Below are 21,068 nucleotides of genomic sequence, written 5' to 3'. Positions count from 1 at the left end.
GACTGGACCAGGCTGAGGTTGATGGTGGGATGGAAATTGTTGAAAACATGGTGGAATTCCTCAAGGGCTTCTTTTCCATGGGTCCAGATGATGAAGATGTCATCAATATAGCGCAAGTAGAGTAGAGGCGTTAGGGGACGAGAGCTGAGGAAGCATTGTTCTAAATCAGCCATAAAAATGTTGGCATACTGTGGGGCCATGTGGGTACCCATAGCAGTGCCGCTGATCTGAAGGTATACATTGTCCCCAAATGTAAAATAGTTATGGGTAAGGACAAAGTCACAAAGTTCAGCCACCAGGTTAGCCGTGACATTATCGGGGATAGTGTTCTTGATGGCTTGTAGTCCATCTTTGTGTGGAGTGTTGGTATAGAGGGCTTCTACATCCATAGTGGCCAGGATGGTGTTATCAGGAAGATCACTGATGGATTGTAGTTTCCTCAGGAAGTCAGTGGTGTCTCGAAGGTAGCTGGGAGTGCTGGTAGCGTAGGGCCTGAGGAGGGAGTCTGCATAGCCAGACAATCCTGCTGTCAGGGTGCCAATGCCTGAGATGAGGGGGCGCCCAGGATTTCCAGGTTTATAGATCTTGGGTAGTAGATAGAATATCCCAGGTCGGGATTCCAGGGGTGTGTCTGTGCGGATTTGACCTTGTGCTTTTTCAGGGAGTTTCTTGAGCAAATGCTGTAGTTTCTTTTGGTAACTCTCAGTGGGATCAGAGGGTAATGGTTTGTAGAAAGTGGTGTTGGAGAGCTGCCGAGCGGCCTCTTGTTCATATTCCGACCTATTCATGATGACAACAGCACCTCCTTTGCCAGCCTTTTTGATTATGATGTCAGAGTTGTTTCTGAGGTTGTGGATGGTATTGTGTTCTGCACGGCTGAGGTTGTGGGGCAAGTGATGCTGCTTTTCCACAATTTCAGCCCGTGCACGTCGGCAGAAGCACTCTATGTAGAAGTCCAGTCTGCTGTTTCGACCTTCAGGAGGAGTCCACCTAGAATCCTTCTTTTTGTAGTGTTGGTAGGGAGGTCTCTGTGGATTAGTATGTTGTTCAGAGGTATGTTGGAAATATTTCTTGAGTTGGAGACGTCGAAAATAGGATTCTAGGTCACCACAGAACTGTATCATGTTCGTGGGGGTGGAGGGGCAGAAGGAGAGGCCCCGAGATAGGACAGCTGCTTCTGCTGGGCTGAGAGTATAGTTGGATAGGTTAACAATATTGCTGGGTGGGTTGAGGGAACTATTGCTGTGGCCCCTTGTGGCATGTAGTAGTTTAGAAAGCTTAGTGTCCTAGATATCAAGAATTATAACATTCATAAACCAGTCGGAGAACACTTCAATCTCTCTGGTCACACGATTAAAGACATGAAAGTTGCAATATTACAACAAAAAAACTTCAAATCCAGACTCCAGCGAGAAACTGTTGAATTGGAATTCATTTGCAAATCGGATAGAATTAACTTAGGCTTGAATAGAGACTGGGAGTGGCAAAGTCATTATGCAAGGTAACCTATTTCCCCTTGTTTTTACCTACCCCCCCCAGACGCTCTTGTTAAACCCTGGATTTGTGCTGGAAATGGCCCACCTTGATTATCATACACATTGTAAGGAGAGTGATCACTTTAGATAAGCTATTACCAGCAGGAGAGTGGGATGGGGGGAGGTATTTTTTCATGCTTTGTGTGTATAAAAAGATCTTCTACACTTTCCACAGTATGCATCCGATGAAGTGAGCTGTAGCTCACGAAAGCTTATGCTCAAATAAATTGGTTAGTCTCTAAGGTGCCACAAGTACTCCTTTTCTTTTTGCGAATATAGACTAACATGGCTGTTACTCTGAAACCTGTCCTCTCCACTGTAATAGAGTACATAGCCTTCTACCGTTAGTACCTCTCCAAAGTTCTTCCATCTGACCTCAGAGATTTCTAGGAGGTGCCAGGTGTATTGTTCCATTTTGTACATGAGTTCTTTCAGCCTCCCTATTTGTCTCAATGTACTTACATTCCATGTGGCTATGGTGATGTTATCTCTTCCACGGATCCTCTTTGATGGGGTTACACCAGTAGTATAGTTATCGCGTCTGCCCTCGTGGGAGATGGATGGCTCGGTCATTATTAACCCAGGCTGCGATCAGTCCGGTATGGACATTGTTGACTTGCTCATCATATGGTGTGTCTTGGGCAAATTTCTAACCTAGTGGAGCCCATCCCTTTCCAGGCAGCCCCTCTTAGTCACCTTTTATGACATGCAGGAGGAGCAGTGGGCCTATTCTGTCCCTGGACCCACAGGGGACATCAAACACTTTACTGAAGTCCAAATATATTAGATCTACTGACTTCCCTTATGTAAAAAATCAGTTATTTTCTCAAAGAAGGAAATCTGGTTAATCTGGCATTGTCTGCCTTTGCTAAACCCATGTTGCGTTCCATCCTCTTTACCACTTACCTCGATGAATTTAATTGTTCTTTTCTTCACAATTTTCTCTAAAACCTTGCATGCTACTGAGAACATAAGAATGGCCTTACTGGGTCAGACCAAAGGTCCATCTAGTCAGTATCCTGTCTTCTGACAGTGGCCAGGGCTAGGTGCCCCAGAGGGAATGAACAGAACAGGTAATCATCAAGTGATCCATCCCCTGTTGCTCATTCCCAGCTTCTGGCAAACAGAGGCTAGGGACACCATTCCTGCCCACCCCGGCTAATAGCCATTAATGAACCTATCCTCCATGAATTTATCTAGTTCTTTTTTGAACCCTGTTATGGTCTGACTAACAGGTCTGTAATTGCCTGGATCACTTTTTTCCCCTTTTCTTAAATATAAGTACAATGTTAGTCATTCTCTAGTCATATGGTACTACCCCCAAAATAGATTTATTAAAAATCCTTGCTCCTGGACTAGGAATCTCATATGCCAGTTCTTTCAGTATTCTGGGATGAAAATTACCCAATCTCCACCGTTTGAGCACATTAAGCTCTTAAAGTTTTTCTTCAACCTCGTGTGGTAATTTCCAGTTCTAGACACTCATTTCCATCAGCCATACTGTCTTCATGCACATGCTCTATTTTATCATCCTTACTGAAAACTGAGGCCAAGTATTCATTTGGTTTGGGGGCCATACGTAGATTATCTTTAATCTCCTTCCCATCCACACTGTGTAGCAGCTCAACCTCATCCTTCCTTATTCCCTTTTCATTTATGTAACTAAGGCTATGTCTACACTACAGACCTTACGGCAGCACAGCTGTACTGCTGCAGCTGCACCCCTGTAAGGTCTCCAGTGTAGCTGCTCTATGCCAACATAATTAAACCACCCCCAATGAGTGGCAGTAGCTATGTCGGGCGAGAGCATCTCCCACCAATATAGCGCCATCCACACTGACGCTTCTGTTAGTGTAACTTATGTCAGTCAAGGGTGTGTTTTTTCCACACCCCTGACCAACAAAAGTTTTACCAACAAAAGTGTTAGTGTTGACATGGCCTAAAAAACCCTCTTTTTATTTATTTTAATTTCCTTGGCAAGAGCTTCTGTCACCTCCTGTGGGTTTTAGCTTAATATGAAGGTAAAAAACAGCAGAGAAGGAAAACAAACCCCACATTGAAAGTAAAACTCGTGGTCTAACACAGGTACACATGGAGAGTCCCCAATATCAAACAGCATGCATTATGTACATAGATTCTCCAAATCGTCACAGGTGTTCTCTGATGTCCTTAAAGTGCTGTCTGTGGGTGCATGTGAACATGCATTTGAATGTAATGAATGTGACTTCTGAGGATAAGCAGCCCTTGAAATCATCACAGTAAGGATCACTGTGTATGTACTTAAGGAGACCCAGCATTCATTGGTGTTGGATTCTAATAGATATGCAAGAAAGCACAGCTAACAATGTAGTGAACAGTGCATGCCTTGTTCAGTTACCCAACTCCAGTTGAACTATACCTGGGGTAACAGAACAAGGCTTGCACTGTATTCTGCAAAGGAAAGTAGTCACCAATTTAACTGTGAAAGAATATGAATATGAGTCATAGAATCATAGAATATCAGGGTTGGAAGGGACCTCAGGAGGTCATCTAGTCCAACCCCCTGCTCACAGCAGGACCAATCCCCAATTTTTGCCCCAGATTCCTAAATGGCCCCCTCAAGGATTGAGCTCACAACCCTGGGTTTAGCAAGCCAATGCTCAAACCACTGAGCTATCCCTCCCCCCAAGGTTCTGTAAGTTACTGTTTCATGATGAATAATAAAAATGTCCTTGAAAGAACAGATTCCTCATGGGTTTGAACAATTTATATAGCTACGAGTTCCAACTATATTGCTGCTACTGAATCTGAGAGTATACATTCTTATTTATTTAAAACGACAACAACAACAACCAATGAAAAGGGTAAGTTCTGTATAATGGAGCCAAAACATTCCTTAAATTAAATCTGTGACGTGGAAGGGTCAGCTTTACTGTGCAGTTGACACAGAATGAGAAATACTGAACATGCACGGTAGGAAAACTGATGCCTGCTGTGGGACAGATTCCAAGAAAATGAAATAAAAGGTTTGAGGGGAAATAGCTGCTGAACTGGATTAAAATAATGATGGTTTAAAACCGGTAGGGGCTTTTAAATAAAATGTAGAATTTTGTCCTGGATAAATCCAAGGTGGCACTGTATTAAAATCCCCTACATTTTATTCTCTTTTTCTCTGTTACAGATCACACATCCGTGGGCGGGCTGGGAGACAGTTTTTATGAATACTTATTGAAAGCCTGGCTGATGTCAGACAAAATGGACACGGAGGCAAGGAAAATGTATGACGATGCTATTGAGGTGATTATAATCCACTGAGTTTTTCTATGGATCGAAATAGTGCCATTGAAAAAACCATTTTGATAACTGGGAAGCACAGGACTTTACCTGTTTTATTAAGTCTACTTGGAAAGCAATTTGGTTGTTTTTAAGGCTCCAAGAATACCACAGAAAGCTTTCCTCTTATGTAGTTTAAGAAAAAAAATTTCAGTGGAATCTATTTAGTGCAGATTATCTTACTAAAAGATATCAACTCCTTCAAAATGCTTAGCTACAGAAAATCGAGGTGAAGTTTAATTGGGACTGACCCTACAACCTTATATGTGCAAAATTCCCCAGGACATCATGGTTAGTCTTCTTGCCAGTTAAGTGTATGTAATGACACTAGGAATTGGGGTCCTGAATTTTTTATTCCTTAAATTGTTTTGGAAAGCATTCAGATGTTATACAAAATATTTACTTTGTAGTTGTGTAGACGGTACAAACCAGTGTCCTCCCACTGTGACTCTCTTTGCAGTGTTTTTCATGCCACCTTGTAATGTGATCTTGCTGGATCTTAATGTTGAGTGGTGTCAGCATAGTACTGAAATTAGGCTTGCTCTCTTTCTCTCTCTCTTCCTGCTTCTGGTAACTATGCGTCATGCATAGTCCACTCCTAGGATGATCTGTGGCTTAATTTTTTCCTTCCAGATCAGACTGGGGGGAATGGGACTCCTTGTCAAGAGTCAGGAGGCTAATGACAAGGTTTTTTCTTTAAAACATTTTAAATGTTTAAGCCATCCACCTTGATGAGTATGATCACCAATTAAATATAGTACTAGAATATAGATTTTCATACATTGTTGGATAATCTTTGAAACATCTCTGTAGGCAGACACAGTATCATTCCAGGCATACTACTAATGCAGCAGTTCCCAAGCTTTTTACCTCACGGTCTGGGGCCAGCAGCTGGGGCCCCAGGTGCATAGCTGGCAACCAGGGCCCTGGGTGCAGGGCCAGCAGCTGGAGCCAGGGCCAGCAGCAGAACTGGGTGGCCCGGTGGGAGCTGGCCTGTGGGAGCTGGCCCAAGCCCCAGGTGGCCCCCCCAAACGTTCCTCTATGCCTCCCTAGGGGCGCGCCCCATAGTTTGGGGACCTCTGTACTAATGCTCTGATACACTGTTCATGTAATTACACTCTAGTGGTTTCAAACATAATCTTCTTTGTTGAATGTTGACCCTAATTTGGCCCACACAGTACAAAGGCAGAGGGATAGTGTACAGTATCTCAGTATCAGTCACCTGATACGCAAATTTTAATACAGTGAGAATTTTCTTGAAGGAAATATTTGATTATTTATTATTAATATTTGTGTTCCGATAGCAACTGTAGGTTCCAGCTGAAATAAGGGCCCCACTATGTTATGTGGTGCATAAACCTTTAAGAAGAGACAGTCCCTGCCCCCAAAGAACTTACAGTCTAAAGAGACAAGACAGACAAAGCATGAGATGGGAAGCAGGGGTGCAGAAAGGTAACTTGCTTATGGTTGCATAGCAGATCAGCAGTAGAGCAAAGAATAGAACGTAGGCAGTGTACTCTGTAAGCTGCTTGGCCACCCAAGAGTCAATCAAGTGCCATGCATTTGATCAGTAGAGCCACACACATCCAGTGACTTGTGTTCAGGTGCCCCTCCACCAACTGCTCTGCAGCCTTGGAGTCCCTGGCCAGCTGCTCCTGGGACCTTCCTGCTTGCTGTCTCCATCTTTTACACACACACACACACACACACACACACAGAGTGTCTCTCTCTCTCTCTCTGTCTCACACACACATTCTGTCTCTGTCTCCCACACACATATACACACACTGTCTCTGTGTATGTGTGTGTGTGTGTGTCTCTCTCACACACACACACGCACAAACTGGCTCTGTGTCTCTCACACACACACAGACTCTCACACACACACAAACACACACACTGTCTCACTCTCTCTCTCACACACACAGTCACACACACACACTCTCTCTCTTTCACACTCACCTCCCAACACATACTTGTGGTGTTGTTGTTGTTGTTTTTCTTGCTACTTCCTGCAATGCACATATATTCTCTGTAATTTTATTCTTTCAAAGTGTGTTATTTTAGTTTTTTGACTGGTCTGTGCATTTCATCATTTTATTTCTCTTTTATACTTAAATTTAATTCTTTGAGTAGCGAATTCTAAAATGCCTAACTTGTCCTGGCTGGAGTAATTATCCATATGGTAACTTTTTAAAAATATATATTATATCTAGGTTTTTTGTTTCTACTGGTGGCACACATGCACATTACCTCCATATTGGTGCACATATCAAAATTCATTCCACACATGGATGGAAAAAATTAGAGGGAACATTGCTCCTGAGTCCCAGTCCAGTGCCCTATCTATTCAGACACTCTTGAGTCTCAAACTTTCTAACTCAATAGCATTCATTTTCCACCTGTAGCCTATGGTTTCTAAACTTTTGTTTTCCTTAATACAAGGTGTTTGTGTGTTAGTTCATTTTCTGTCAGCATTTTAAAACAATGCCTGTTCTTGGGTATTGTAATACTTTACAAATAAAACAGACACCTGTTTTCTAATTTCTGTCTGTCCTATGTTTAAAACACTTTCAGAACCAAAACACACCTTGTCTCCACTTTGAATTCTTTTCGCTTCAGCTTCCAGCTATTGGATCTTGTTATGCGTTGGCTAAATTAAAGAGCCCTCTATTATCAGAAATCTTCTCCCCATGTAAACACTTACAGGCAGTGATCAAGTCATCTCGTAACCTTCTTGTGGATAAACTAAATAGATTGAGCTTCTTTATTCTCTCACAGTAAGGCAGATTTTCCAGAGCTTGAATTATTCTTTTCTGAACCTTTTCCAATTCGTCAGTGTCCTTTTTAAAGTGTGATCAGTTGGCTATGTCCCAAAACCACAGTCGTTTTCTCAGTCACTGCTTTCCAAAATACAATCCCCCATCCTATAAATGTGACCTATATTCTTGATTCCTAGGTGGTCTGAAGTAAATAGGATGAAATTCAATAAGGAAAAATGCAAAGTACTCCATTTAGGGAGGAACAATCAGATGCACACATACAAAATGGGAAATGACTGTCTAGGAAGGAGTACTGCAGAAAGGGATATGGGGGTCATAATGGACCATAAGCTAAATATGAGTCAACAGTGTAACACTGTTGCAGAAAAAGCAAACATCATTCAGGGATGTATTGGCAGGAGTGTTGTAAGCAAGACACGAGAAGTAATTCCTCTCTGTTCCACACTGATTAGGCCTCAGCTGGAGTATTGTGTCCAGTTCTGGGCACCACATTTCAGGAAAGATGTGGACAAATGGGAAAAAGTCCAGAGAAGAGCAACAAAAAAGATTAAAGGTCTAGAAAACATAACCTATGAGGGAAGATTGAAAAAATTGGCTTTGTTTAGTCAGGAAAAGAGAAGACTGAGCCGGGACATGATAACAGTTTTCAAGTACATAAAAGGTTGTTACAAGGAGGAGGGAGAAAAATTATTTTTCTTAACCTCTGAGGATAGTACTAGAAGCAGTGGGCTTAAATTGCAGCAAGGGAGGTTTAGGTTGGACATTAGGAAAAACGTCCTCTCAGGGTGGTTAAGCACTGGAATAAGTTGCCTAGGGAGATTGTGGAATCTCCATCATTGGAGATTTTTAAGAGCAGGTTTGACAAACACCTGTCAGGGATGGTCGAGACCAGAGGTTCTCAAACTGTGGTCTGTGGATCACCATTCGTCCGTGAGCTCCATTCAGGTGAGCTCCATTCAGCTCCATCCAACTGCGGATAGTTCCCTCTAAGGTGCACGTCTGGGTGGCCACACACAAGAGAATGAATGGCCACCCACCTAATTAGTGGAGCAGTGTAGGTGTGGCTTCACTAATTAGCTGCCTGGACCCTGGAGAGGATGCACATGTACGGTGAGGTGGTGGACTTGGGGGAAATAGGGGGTAGGTGGGAGGGGGCAGAAGGGTGAGAAGAGGGGGTGGGGGGAATTTGGGACATGCAGGGCTGCAGCGGCCAGAGAAAGACGCTACTTTCCCCAGCTCCAGGGCTGTGGCTGCTGGGGAGAGACCCCCCTCCTTCCCAGCCCCAGCTCAGGGGCTGCTGCGGTGAGGGGGAGAGGGCACATCCATCACATTAGAAAGGTAAGACTACTGATATGAAAATACGAGTTGTGTGATTTTATTTGTAGAACAAACAAAGTTTATTAAGTATTTTTTATATAGCGCTTTTATCCAAAGCCCTTTACAATAGTTAGCTAATGGTACAAACAACATTTGGAAAGTTCATTAAGTGGTCTGCTGAGACCCTCAGCAATTTTCAGTTGGTCCACGAAAAAAAAGTTTGAGAACCACTTGTCTAGATAATACTTCGTCCTGTCATGAGTGCAGGGGACTGGACTAGATGATCTCTCGAGGTCCCTTCCAGTCCTATGATTCTATGTATGGCCTTGCATTTAGCTATATTAAAACACATGCTTTTCAAGTATGCCTAGCTTATTATTTGTTTTACACTGCTCTGTAGAACTGACCTGTCTTTATGACTGTTAACAACTCTGCCAATTTTTGTGTTACCTGAAAACTTTCAGCAGTGATTTTATATTTTCTTCCAGATTATTAATACTGAATAGCATTGGACCAAGATCTGATCCCTGTGGGATCTGTTGTGTTAATTTTGATGGAATTAAATAAATTCAGAGAGTCACAGTGGTCTACTTTATCCTTTCACTGTACAGCTCTAAACATTTAAACATGGTTCCAGTTTTTGAGTACAGAGTCCTCAGCTTGCTTACAATGGCAAACACACCTTTAAAAATCTTATAATCTTTTATTAAAGTTACAAAAAAGAAGGAATAGCATTTAAAGGATTTGAAATGTAAAGTAATAAATAAGGCTTTTATTTTAAGAATGGTCCTTGTTCCCCTTCCCTTTAGATGTAGAGAGATTTTACAAGGAAAAAAACCCCAGTCTGACAGTCTTTTAGAGGATATTAAAGCCAGTAAAGATGTCCTTTTTGGGAAAAACACAACAAGATGAACACATACAAAAGGAGAGAAAAGAACTGCAAAGATATAAAATGCAGCTTCTGTCTCTGGCTCTGACTTTCACACTTGCAACCTTTCAGCTGAAGAAACACAGGCACAGCACACTGTCTTATCAGCCACTCCAAAGCCTAGAAAACTCATATCAGAATCGGTCTGTTTAAGATATTGCTTTCATTGCCTCTCTGATTACTGGCTCACAGCAATGTTGCAAAAGATGCAGTCTTGGCCAACTAAGCCAAGTTCTCATTTAACAGAAAGCAAAAAGAGAGGAAAGAGAAGAAATAAGGTGTGTGAAGGAAAAGGACACATGCGATAGGGATGGCAGCAGGAACCCAAATCTCACGTTTCAGGTGATTTAGCTGGGGCCAGTAAAGAGGGTGATACCATGTGGGTTTCTCTCACTGGCCCAGTGTGGACAGGACATCTCTCAGGATCAGAAGGGTGAAAGTCCAATAGTGTCACAGTGGCTCCTGGAGTTCCAAGTGATAGTGGTGGGAGCCATGGTGGTGAAGATTGCTCCTTTCTCATAGACTTTAAGGTCAGAAGGGACCATTATGATTATCTAGTCTGACCTGCTGCGTGACGCAGGCCACAGAATCTCACCCACCCACTCCTCTAACAAACCCCTAACCTATGTCTGAGCTATTGAAGTCCTTAAATCATGGTTTAAAGACTTCAAGGTGCAGAGAATCCTCCAGCAAGTGACCCATGCCCCACGCTGCAGAGGAAGGCGAAAAACCCCCAGGGGCTCTGCCAATCTGCCCCGGAGGAAAATTCCTTCCTAACCCCATGGCAGTCAGCTAACCCCTGAGCATGTGGGCAAGACTCACCAGCCAGACACCCAGGAAAGAATTCTCTGTAGTAACTCAGCATCTAACATGCCATCACAGGCCATTGGGCATATCTACCACTAATAGTTGAAGATCAGTTAATTGCCAAAATTAAGCTATCTCATCATATCATACCTTCCATAAACTTATCAAGCTTAGTCCTGAAGCCAGATATGTCTTTTGCCCCCACTGCTTCCCTTAGAAGGCTGTTCCAGAACTTCACTCCTCTGATGGTTAGAAACCTTCGTCTAATTTCAAGTCTAAACTTCCTGATGGCCAGTTTATATCAAATTGTTCTTGTGTCCACATTGGTACTGAGCTTAAATAATTCTTCTCCCTCCGTGCTATTTATCCCACTGATATATTTGTAGAGAGCAATCATATCTCCCTTCAGCCTTCTTTTGGTTAGGCTAAACAAGCCAAGCTCTTTGAGTCTCCTTTCATAAGGCATTCCTCGGATCATCCTAGTAGCCCTTCTCTGTACCTGTTTCAGTTTGAATTCATCTTTCTTAAACATGGGAGACCAGAACTCCACACAATATTCCAGATGAGGTCTCACCAGTGCCTTGTATAACGGTATTAACACCTCCTTATCTGTATTGGAAATACCTCGCCTGATGCATCCCAAGACCGCGTTAGCTTTTTTCAGGGCTATATCACATTGGTGGCTCATAGTCATCCTGTGATCATCCTGTGATCCGAGGTCCTTCTCCTCCTCTGTTACTTCCAAGTGATGTGTCCCCAGTTTATAACAAAAATTCTTGTTATTAATCCCTAAATGCATGACTTTGCACTTTTCACTATTAAATTTCATCCTATTACTATTACTCCAGTTTACAAGGTCATCCAGATCCTCCTGTATGATATCCCGGTCCTTCTCTGTATTGGCAATGCCTCCCACCTTTGTGTCATCCGCAAATTTTATTAGTACATTCCCGCTTTTTGTGCCAAGGTCAGTAATAAAAAGATTAAATAAGATTGGTCCCAAAACAGATTCCTGAGGAACTCCACTAGTAACCTCCCTCCAGCCTGACAGTTCACCTTTGAGTGTGACCCGTTGTAGTCTCCCCTTTAACCAGTTCCTTATCCACTTTTCAATTTACATATTTATCCCCATCTTTTCCAGTTTAGCTAATAATTCCCGATGTGGAACCATATCAAATGCCTTACTGAAATCGAGGTAAATTAGATCCACTGCGTTTCCTTTATCTAAAAAATCTGTTAATTTCTCAAAGAAGGAGATCAGGTTGGTTTGACACGATCTACCTTTTGTAAAACCATGTTGTATTTTGTCCCAATTACCGTTGACCTCAATGTCCTTAACTACTTTCTCCTTCAAAATTTTTTCCAAGACCTTGCATACTACAGATGTCAAGCTAACAGGCCTGTAGTTACCCGGATCACTTTTTTCCCATTTCTTAAAAATAGGAATTACGTTAGCAATTCTCCAGTCATACAGTTCAACCCCTGAGTTTACAGATTCATTACAAATTTTTGCTAATGGGCTTGCAATTTCATGTGCCAGTTCCTTTAATATTCTTGGATGAAGATTATCTAGGCCCCCCGATTTAATCCCATTAAGCTGTTCAAGTTTGTCTTCTACCTCGGATGTGGTAATATCTACCTCCATTTCCTCATTCCCATTTGTCATCCTACCATTATCCCTAAGCCCCTCATTAGCCTCATTAAAGACTGAGGCAAAATATTTGTTTAGATATTGGGCCATGCCTAGATTATCCTTATCCTCCACTCCATCCTCAGTGTTTAGCAGCCCCACTTCTTCTTTCTTTGTTTTCTTCTTATTTATATGGCTATAGAACCTTTTACTATTGTTTTTAATTCCCTTTGCAAGGTCCAACTCTACATGGCTTTTGACCTTTCTCACTTTATCCCTACATGTTCTGACCTCAATAAGGTAGCTTTCCTTGCTAATCCCTCCCATTTTCCACTCCTTGTAGGCTTTCTGCTTTTTCGTAATCACCTCTCTGAGATGCTTGCTCATCCAGCTTGGTCTGCAACTCCTGCCTATGAATTTTTTCTCCTTTCTTGGGACGCCGGCTTCTGATAATTTTGCAACTTTGACTTGAAGTAATTCCAGGCCTCTTCCGCCTTTAGATCCACAAGTTTTTCAGTCCAATCCGCTTCCCTAACTAATTTCCTTAATTTTTTTTAGTTAGCCTTTTTGAAATCAAAAACCCTAGTCACAGATCTATTTTTGTTTTTCCTTCCATTTAGTTTGAACTGAATTAGCTCATGATCGCTCGAACCAAGGTTGCCCCAACAACCATTTCTTCTATGAGGTCCTCACTGCTCACCAAAACCAAATCTAAAATGGCATCCCCTCTTGTCAGTTCAGCAACTACTTGGTGAAGGAATCCATCAGCTATCGCATCCAGGAAAATCTGAGCCCTATTATTATTACTAGCACTTGTCCTCCAGTCTATATCTGGGAAGTTAAAGTCTGCCACGATCACACAATTTCCATTAGTATTTACTTAATTAAAAACATTAAAGAGGTCTCTATCCATATCCAAATTGGATCCCAGCGGTCTATAGCACACCCCAAGCACTATCCCAGGGGAAGCTCTAGTAGCTTTCTTCCCCAGTGTGATTTTTGCCCAGACAGACTCTGTCTTATCCATTCCATCACTTTTTATTTCTTTGCAGTCTACCTCATCACTGATATACAATGCTACTCCACCACCTTTGCCTTTATTTCTGTCTTTCCTAAACAGCACATACCCTTCAATACCAGTACTCCAGTCATGACTACTATTCCACCATGTTTCTGTTATCCCTATAATATCTGGTTTCACTTCCTGCACCAGTAGCTCTAGTTCCTCTATTTTGTTACCTATGTTCCTTGCATTAGTGTACAAACATCTTAATTTTTGCTGTTTGGCCTCTCTCACATTCTTTACACAATTAGGCACAGACATTCTACCGCCAGTATGACCTATTAGACTGGTATGTACACTATCTTTCCTCCTTATGTCCATTCTCCTACCCATGGCTGTATCCTTTCTTACTTTGTTTTCTTCCCTCTCAATGTTAAAATCCAGCATGGAGATTACCTGGACATCTCCCAACCATCTCCCCCAGATTCCTAGTTTAAAGCTCTCTTAACCAGTTGTGCCAGCCTCCATCCTAGAAGTCTATTTCCCTCCTCACTCAGGTGAAGTCCATCCCGAGAGAACACTCCTCTGTCCATGAATGCCTTCCAGTGGCCATACATCCAAAGCCCTCCTTGTAGCACCACTGCCTGAGGCATCTGTTGAGCATCATAATTTGTCAGACCTTTGTTGCCCTTCTCTAGGAACAGGCAGAATCCCACTGAAGATCACCTGAGCCTCAATTTCCTTAAGCGTTTTCCCCAGCTTAGCATAGTCACCCTTGATACGTTCCAGCAAGAATCTAGCCGTATCATTTGTTCCCATATGAAGGACAATCAGTGGATTCTTTCCCGCTCCCATTAGGATCCTCTTCAGCCTCAGGTCCACATCCTGTATCTTAGCACCTGGCAGACAGCACACCCTTCTGTTCTCTGGATCAGCTCTTGTTACAGGCCTGTCTGTTCTTCTCAGTGAGGAGTCCCCAATCACGTAGACCTACCTTTTCCTGGTGATGGTGCGATTCTCCAGTCTATCCCCTGTTCCCTCTGGCTGCAAGTCCTCTTGATTCCTATTGTCCCTTGCAATCGTCTGCAACCCATCCCGTATCCTCCTGGGGCTCATATTTGCTATTTTTATCTCCACTGACTCTTGCCCTCTTCCTATAGGACTAGCTGCTCTTCTCTTCTTCCTTGCCCTCTCACCTTCAGTGACTACCTGTTGTGCCCCTTCTTCATTTTCCAACTCCGCAAACCTGTTCCTGAGCTCTGTTTCTCCTTCACTAGCCCGTCTTTTCCTCTGCCTGGTTTTCTTAGTCACATGCTTCCACTGTCCACTTTCCTCACCCAGTAGTCTCCCCTCAGAGTTCTTTGGTCCTGCTTCCATCTGCAAGTCTGAGCTTTTCCCTTCAGCCTCCTTATGTCTTTGCTCCATCATCCACTCGAACCCCTTCTAAACTCAACCAGGGTTTCCACCTGTATCTCCAATCCTTGGATCTTTTCTTCATCACCTCTATCAGGCGGTACTTCATGCAGACAAAACTCTTTTCAGGTACCCCCTCCAGGATCATGTACATGCCACAGCTTCTACATCCAGTCATCTTCATTGTGTCTTCCACTACTTGGGTCAGTACCACTGCTGCCTCTGTATCTGTCATAGCCTTCTCACCTAAGTCCTATTAGTCCGGGAAACACAAACCAGACCAAAACACCACCACCCACAGCAAAACAAACCCCCAACAAGCACCAAAACACTGCTACACCACCACACACTCCCTTCACGAGCCTTTCGGTCCACCCAGCCTCCAAAAATTTTGATCCCTCATGAAGTCTTATTTTTAAGGACTCCAAAAGGAAATGATGGGTGAAATAGTTCATCCCCTCATTATTTGGCCCACCAATGGGACCTAATTTCTGACACTTCAGTTTTGCTTCATTAGCTTCTAATTCCATTCTCCTCTTGTTTACCAGTCCTGCTCTTAACACCTTGGTACCACCTTGATACCACCTTGGGTGGTATCAGTAGACTCTTGTTTTGACTAATTCAGGTTTTCTGTCTCCCTTTTGTACCTTTTTCCATACAGTTTTATATAACACTCTGACTTTTAATTTTGTTGCTTTGGACAACTTAAGAGTACAGGCCTCTGCCTAAGAGGCCCCACTGTAACACGCGCATTGGATAATGATCCTCCATTTGTAATTGTGTTTTGTGATGGGTCAGTTAGCCAGTTTTTAATCCATTTACTATGTGCTACATAGATTTTATATATATTTTTAATCAGAAGATCATACATGTGTAAGTCAAATGCATTACTGAAGTCTATTATGTCAACACAGTTACTTTTGTCAAACTTGTGATTTAATTTTTAAAATGTTTCAAACGTTTTTGAGAAGACCTATTTTCTATAAAGCTATGTTGATTTGCATTAGTTTGCTGCTGTTTCTAGCTCTTTACTGATTGCGTCCTATCTGAGCCTTTCCATGATTTTGCTTGAAACTGATGTCAGATTAATCTGGTCTGTAGTTACCCAGTTCATCCCATTACCCTTTTTAATTTTTGGCACAATGTTAGGTTTTTTCTGGTCCGTTAGAACTTCCCCAGTATTCCAAGACTTATTAAATAGCAACATCTGTAGTTCAGAGAGCATCTCAGCATCTTAGCCTCTTTTGATATTTTTGGGTATAAGTTACTGGTCCTGCATGTTTAAAAATGTTTAACAGTTGCTGTTTAGCATCCTCCCAGGTTACTGTTGGAATCAAAAGTATTTCATTATCACTGTGGGCTGTGAATATTTAAACCCCATTTCTTTTTCTTATTCATGGTGGTCAGCCACAAACACTTAAAACTATATCTGTCATTGTTACTCCTTATGGTCCCAGTCTTGCCAGTGATTCCATATGGGCAGACCCCTGTGCTTGCATGGAGTCACAGGGAAGTTAAGGTGGGTCCAAATGTGCATCGGGGTCCACCCATATGGAACAGCTTTCAGGATCAGGGCCTATTTTTGTAGTCAGAAATTCTGCTAGATATAGCAGGAATATGTGTGCAAACAAATGTTCAGTAAGAATAGCTGATTGTTTTCTCTAACTACATTTTGGATGTTTTATTAAATCCATAGAATAGTTAATCAGAGTTGATCTCTAGTGCATGGACGCCAGCATATGTTTGTAAGTGGTCTGTGTCTCTGGGCATATCTACATTGCAATGTAAGCCTGGTCTCAGACTCAGGCTCAAGCCCTAGCCCCCATTCTGTCTACACACAAATCTCTTGGACTCGGGCTCAGACCCAGTGTCCTAGGACCCCATGATGGTAGAGGGTCAAAGCCCAAGTTAAGGTTGGACCCAAGGTTCAAGCCCTATCATTTTACATTGTAGATGTAGCCTTCCCCCACCCCACAGACTTAGGTCCTTGGAGTCCTCCAACAGTATCCCACAATGCAATGGGATGGCTTCCTTTGTCCTTTCTCTTCCAAAAATCACCAGTTAACTCCAGGGAAATGGAAGCAGCCCCCTTGTTCCAGTGCAGCAGCTTAGCGTTTAACCTTTCTATTTATTCTGACCATTGAGTTGCAAACCCACCTTAGGAGAACCTTCAGCATTTGCAATGAATGCCAACTAGAAGAAATCCAGTACACAGTGTTTTGCTTCATGGTCATGGGAGCACAGCCAGATTTTGGTTATACAGTGGATTTTAGTAAGAGTACCAGGTTTGACCATTCATACCAGCAAATAGCAAAATGCCATCAGCATTGGAAATTTAACGGACCATGACTAACGCAGAGAACAGATTCAGTGGCTCAAGACTGAGTACTTGAAAACCAGGGACCACAACTGTATCTCTGGCAACTCACCAACATCGTGCCAGTTTTATGATGAATTTGACTGGGTGCTGGGCACTGCGCCAAGCATGGAGCCACCAGCAGTGTACAATGACCTGATCAGCTGGGATGGCGTCCTGCTGGCCTGAGAAGCCAGGATGGGAATCGATGGGTACAAGCAGGCACCAAATGTGGCAAATAAAAAGACTTTGCAAACGAAATGGATCCTAGAGGAGGCTTTGGTGCCGGAGCAGCTGCAGCACATCCCGGGGCTGTGCTCGAAAGAACTTTTTGATGCCCCCACCAAAGGAACAGCCAACTGCGGGACTGGTATCAGAAATGGAAGAGGGAAAAGCTACCTAGAGGCTGGTAAGTTTCTGGCTCCATTTTTCTGTTTACTAATATAGGAACAGGAGGGGTTTCTGCTCTAAGAACCAGTGCAAAAGATATAAGCCCTGGGTAGCAGCATGTATCTGCTAATGGTGGATTGCATGCCAGCACCTTGGCATCCCCTCACTCTCCACCCACCACATGGAATTCAAAATGGAGTCTGGGAAACACAAACAGCAAAACGAGCATGTAAAAGAGAATATTTAAGGCATGCAGTTTTGCTAGTACATTCCGGTTTGTTAGAATGAGAATCTTATATTACATTCCCCATATGTACGCTGCTTGATACCAACCCAACAGTGTAACGAGCTGCCTGAAAAGACTGAACTGTACGGGGCAGGAGGGAGGGGGAAAAGGTTCACATGTAGTCCATTTCTGTTAAATGCAGTCCAGGCTTTCTATGGGTGATGAAATCATTAGTCTCAAATATGACTGGGCTTTGAATTCAGTCCAGAAATTTGCTGTGGGGGAGGAAAGAGGGATGATAATGGAGTTCTGTGTGTTTGCATGCAGTCCTGACAGACTGTATCAGAAGCCATGGGGAGGCACTAAGCCATTTGGAAGATAATGCCGTATCCTGTTGATTCCTCAGGAATTCTGACCCAATCCCAGGTGATGATAGCTGCAGACTTTTCCTGTGGTAGGAACTCCAGATAGGTAGTCACATTTTCCAGGGCCACCTCGGTAGCTCACCAGCCCACTCCACTCGTAGATATGCTGTTCAGTTATCATACATTCAGGGATGCTGGAACAATTTTTGAGTGGGGGTGCTGATAATGGAAACCATGTCTATTACTACTTCAAGCCAGAGGGTGCGGCAGCACAGAGTCCCCTTAGTTCCAGCACCACTGCATACATTTGAATATTTCAGTGACAACCACACCTGGTTTCCCACCAGCAGCTTGGAATAACACCTCTCTTTGCCAATTGGGCACCACAAGAACTGTTATGGCCTCCAGAATGTGCAAAGCCTGAAGTGATAGGGAAGGTTTATGTAGCACAGCCACCAACCTCCCCCCAAACTCCATTTCACTGAAACCCTTTAAAAAAAAAGTTTTAATTTTTAATATACCATTCTCTCAGCACTTCTTTCACTGGGATTAACCCAGCTATGTCCAGGCAGCCCTCTGCCAATATACTGAAGTTCAGTTTCAAATTTTAACATTTTCTGTCCTGGAAAGTCCAAAACAATTGTTTCTGTGCTCGTGCACTGACACATTTGAGACAGTAACCCTCGGTGTCTTCTCCTATTGCAGGCCCCTCGACCTCTACAGGCGTCAGAACCTCCACAGCTCGCCCTCACGGCAGAGGGCTCATCGTACCTTCACAGACCATTCCAAGAGGAAGGATTTCTGGGATGAACTTGTGATTGAAGTTCTGGACAGGGTTCAACAACCAGGTCGAGTACCAAAGGCAAAGGGACTGGTGGCAAGAGGAAAGACATGCAGGAGGCAAGTGGAAAAGGCTCAGGCCGTCTTCGCAGCTTGAGGACAGGGTAGCGGCGCAGGAGCAGGCCCTCACTCTGCGGTTCCTGGAATAGGAGGGGTGATTACGGGAGGAACATAGAGCACAACAGAGAGAACTGTCTGAGCAGCTGCTGTCTCTACTGTCTACAAGAGTCCTGGCTCCTGCTGCACCTGCACCATGGCCCAAATCCTCTCTGCAGTACCCTGCCCTGCATTCCAGGAACAGCTTGGACAACTCCATGGCTGGGTGGCCCATGAAATTGGGCCCTGTTAGCAGCTGGACAGGGCATATGTACCTCATGCAGTCCTCATGCTGAACCCCTGCCCATGGACGCCTCTACCTTCTTGCCCTGGCACCAAGCGCATGGCAAATGTGGAAGGAAGGAGAAGGGATAGAGGACGCACAATAGTGAGGGGAGCGTGTCTTGTACATAGTTTAACTGTTTGCACTTGTTTATGCACTTTGTTCTTGTTTACTTTTAAAGCTTTTGGTGTTGATAGTGTTTTGGAGTGCTAATGGCAACTGGCCTGCCAGACAGTGGTTTAATGTTGTACTTTTCCAATACACGTGTAAAAATAAAGGTTTTTATTTTATAAATAAATTTTATTGCCATCATGCAACACATCATAAAATGTGTATTTCAAATAGTAAAGGTAAACACATGGGCAGGGACCACTGGGAGGTTGTATGCAAAACCCATGTCTCAATACAGCTATAAATGTCAATCCATACATCAGTTATTTACATCAAGACATACCGTTCCCCTCCCCCCATTTCATAAGCAGTCATGTCATTCAAAAGCACAATGCATGGCAATCAACCCCCCTTCTCACACAAGCAATCAATGCCCTCCCCCACCAAACAAGCACAGTCATAAAGGTACTATTCTCCATGTTCTGTTGGCCCATGCAAGTCCATAATGTGGGAACACAAAGCACTTATGATTTCGGTTGCCTGGGTGCATCCAGCTTCAGTTGTGATAGGTGCACTTTATGACCAATTCAGCAGCCTAAAGCTGTCATAGGGAAATGGCCCACCTCTGGTTTCAAAAAGATTTGTGAAGAGCACAGCAAACCACAGTAACGTGGACAGCATTGATGACACTTGGAATGCAAATAGGTCTGCAGACATCTCCAGCTGGAATTCAATCTGCCAAAAGCACATTCAACCACTCTGCTACACCTGCTCAGAGTGTAATTAAACCTTCTTTTGCCAGGGCCTCTGAGATCAGCGTATGTTTCATAAGAGAAGGCAAAGGCGGTACATGGGGTCCCCCAGAAAAACAGTTGGCCAGTAACTCTGTTTATGACAATGTCATGTGGTGGGAATAGTGTCCCAGGCTCTCTGTGAACATAGACTCCCAACTGGTGAAAACTTGGCATCATGAACTTTTCTAGTGCAGCCAACGCTGACATTCATACATCTGCCATTGTGGTCCATGGGGGCCCGCATAATGATAGAGTAGTACTCTTTGTGGTTTATGTGCTTGTGCACCTTGAGGAGGGCAAACTGTGGGCACATGAGTCCCACCAGTGGCCCCTGTGCAGTTGGGAAACCCCATTCTCTTGAAGCCAGCAATTTACTTCAGGAATATCTTTTATGCCTGCCTCCTCGGGGTTCCCCACATGCCTGATTGCTTCCGAAACTTCCACAGTCAACTTTCCAACATCAGACCGGTTGGCAATGAACCTGTGACAGCCTGCAGTAGCCAGCTTCCAGGCAGTTATAGCAAGCTGCTTCCGGGCTGGCATGGCTGCCCACATGCGAGCATCTTTACCCTGAAGGGACAAGGCAAGCTGCTCCCAAAGCTCTAGAAATGTAGCTTTCTTCATACAAAAGCTCTGGACCCACTGCTAGTCATCCCAGGTCTACATGATGATGTGATCCCACCAGCCTGTGCTTGTGGCCCTGCTCCAAAGAGCTGGTCTATGTAGGGGGAATCAGCAGCTATACCGAGTGTCAGGAGCAGCATCAGCGTGTGCCATGTCTGTGTCTTCCTCCTCCTCCTCCTGCTCTGTTATTAGCTCTGTCAGGTGCCTTTCATGGGTGAGAAAACACTGCCAAACTGCTCACCAGTGTCTCATGGA

General features: G+C 43.6%; 1 protein-coding gene across 1 annotated transcript in view; it reads left to right on the top strand.

Moving 5' to 3' along the window:
• MAN1A2 (mannosidase alpha class 1A member 2) overlaps window positions 1–21,068 on the top strand; it is a 311,536-nt gene that overhangs the window by 261,781 nt on the left and 28,687 nt on the right. The window contains exon 9 of the mRNA XM_077823277.1: window positions 4,696–4,811. Coding sequence (XP_077679403.1) covers window positions 4,696–4,811 — 116 coding nt within the window. The remainder of the gene's footprint in view (window positions 1–4,695; window positions 4,812–21,068) is intronic.

The sequence above is a fragment of the Eretmochelys imbricata genome, chromosome 1, assembly GCF_965152235.1.
Source record: "Eretmochelys imbricata isolate rEreImb1 chromosome 1, rEreImb1.hap1, whole genome shotgun sequence".
NCBI lineage: Eukaryota > Metazoa > Chordata > Testudines > Cheloniidae > Eretmochelys > Eretmochelys imbricata.
Note: the sequence above shows the minus strand (reverse complement) of the source record. Positions and strands in the feature narration are given on the sequence as shown.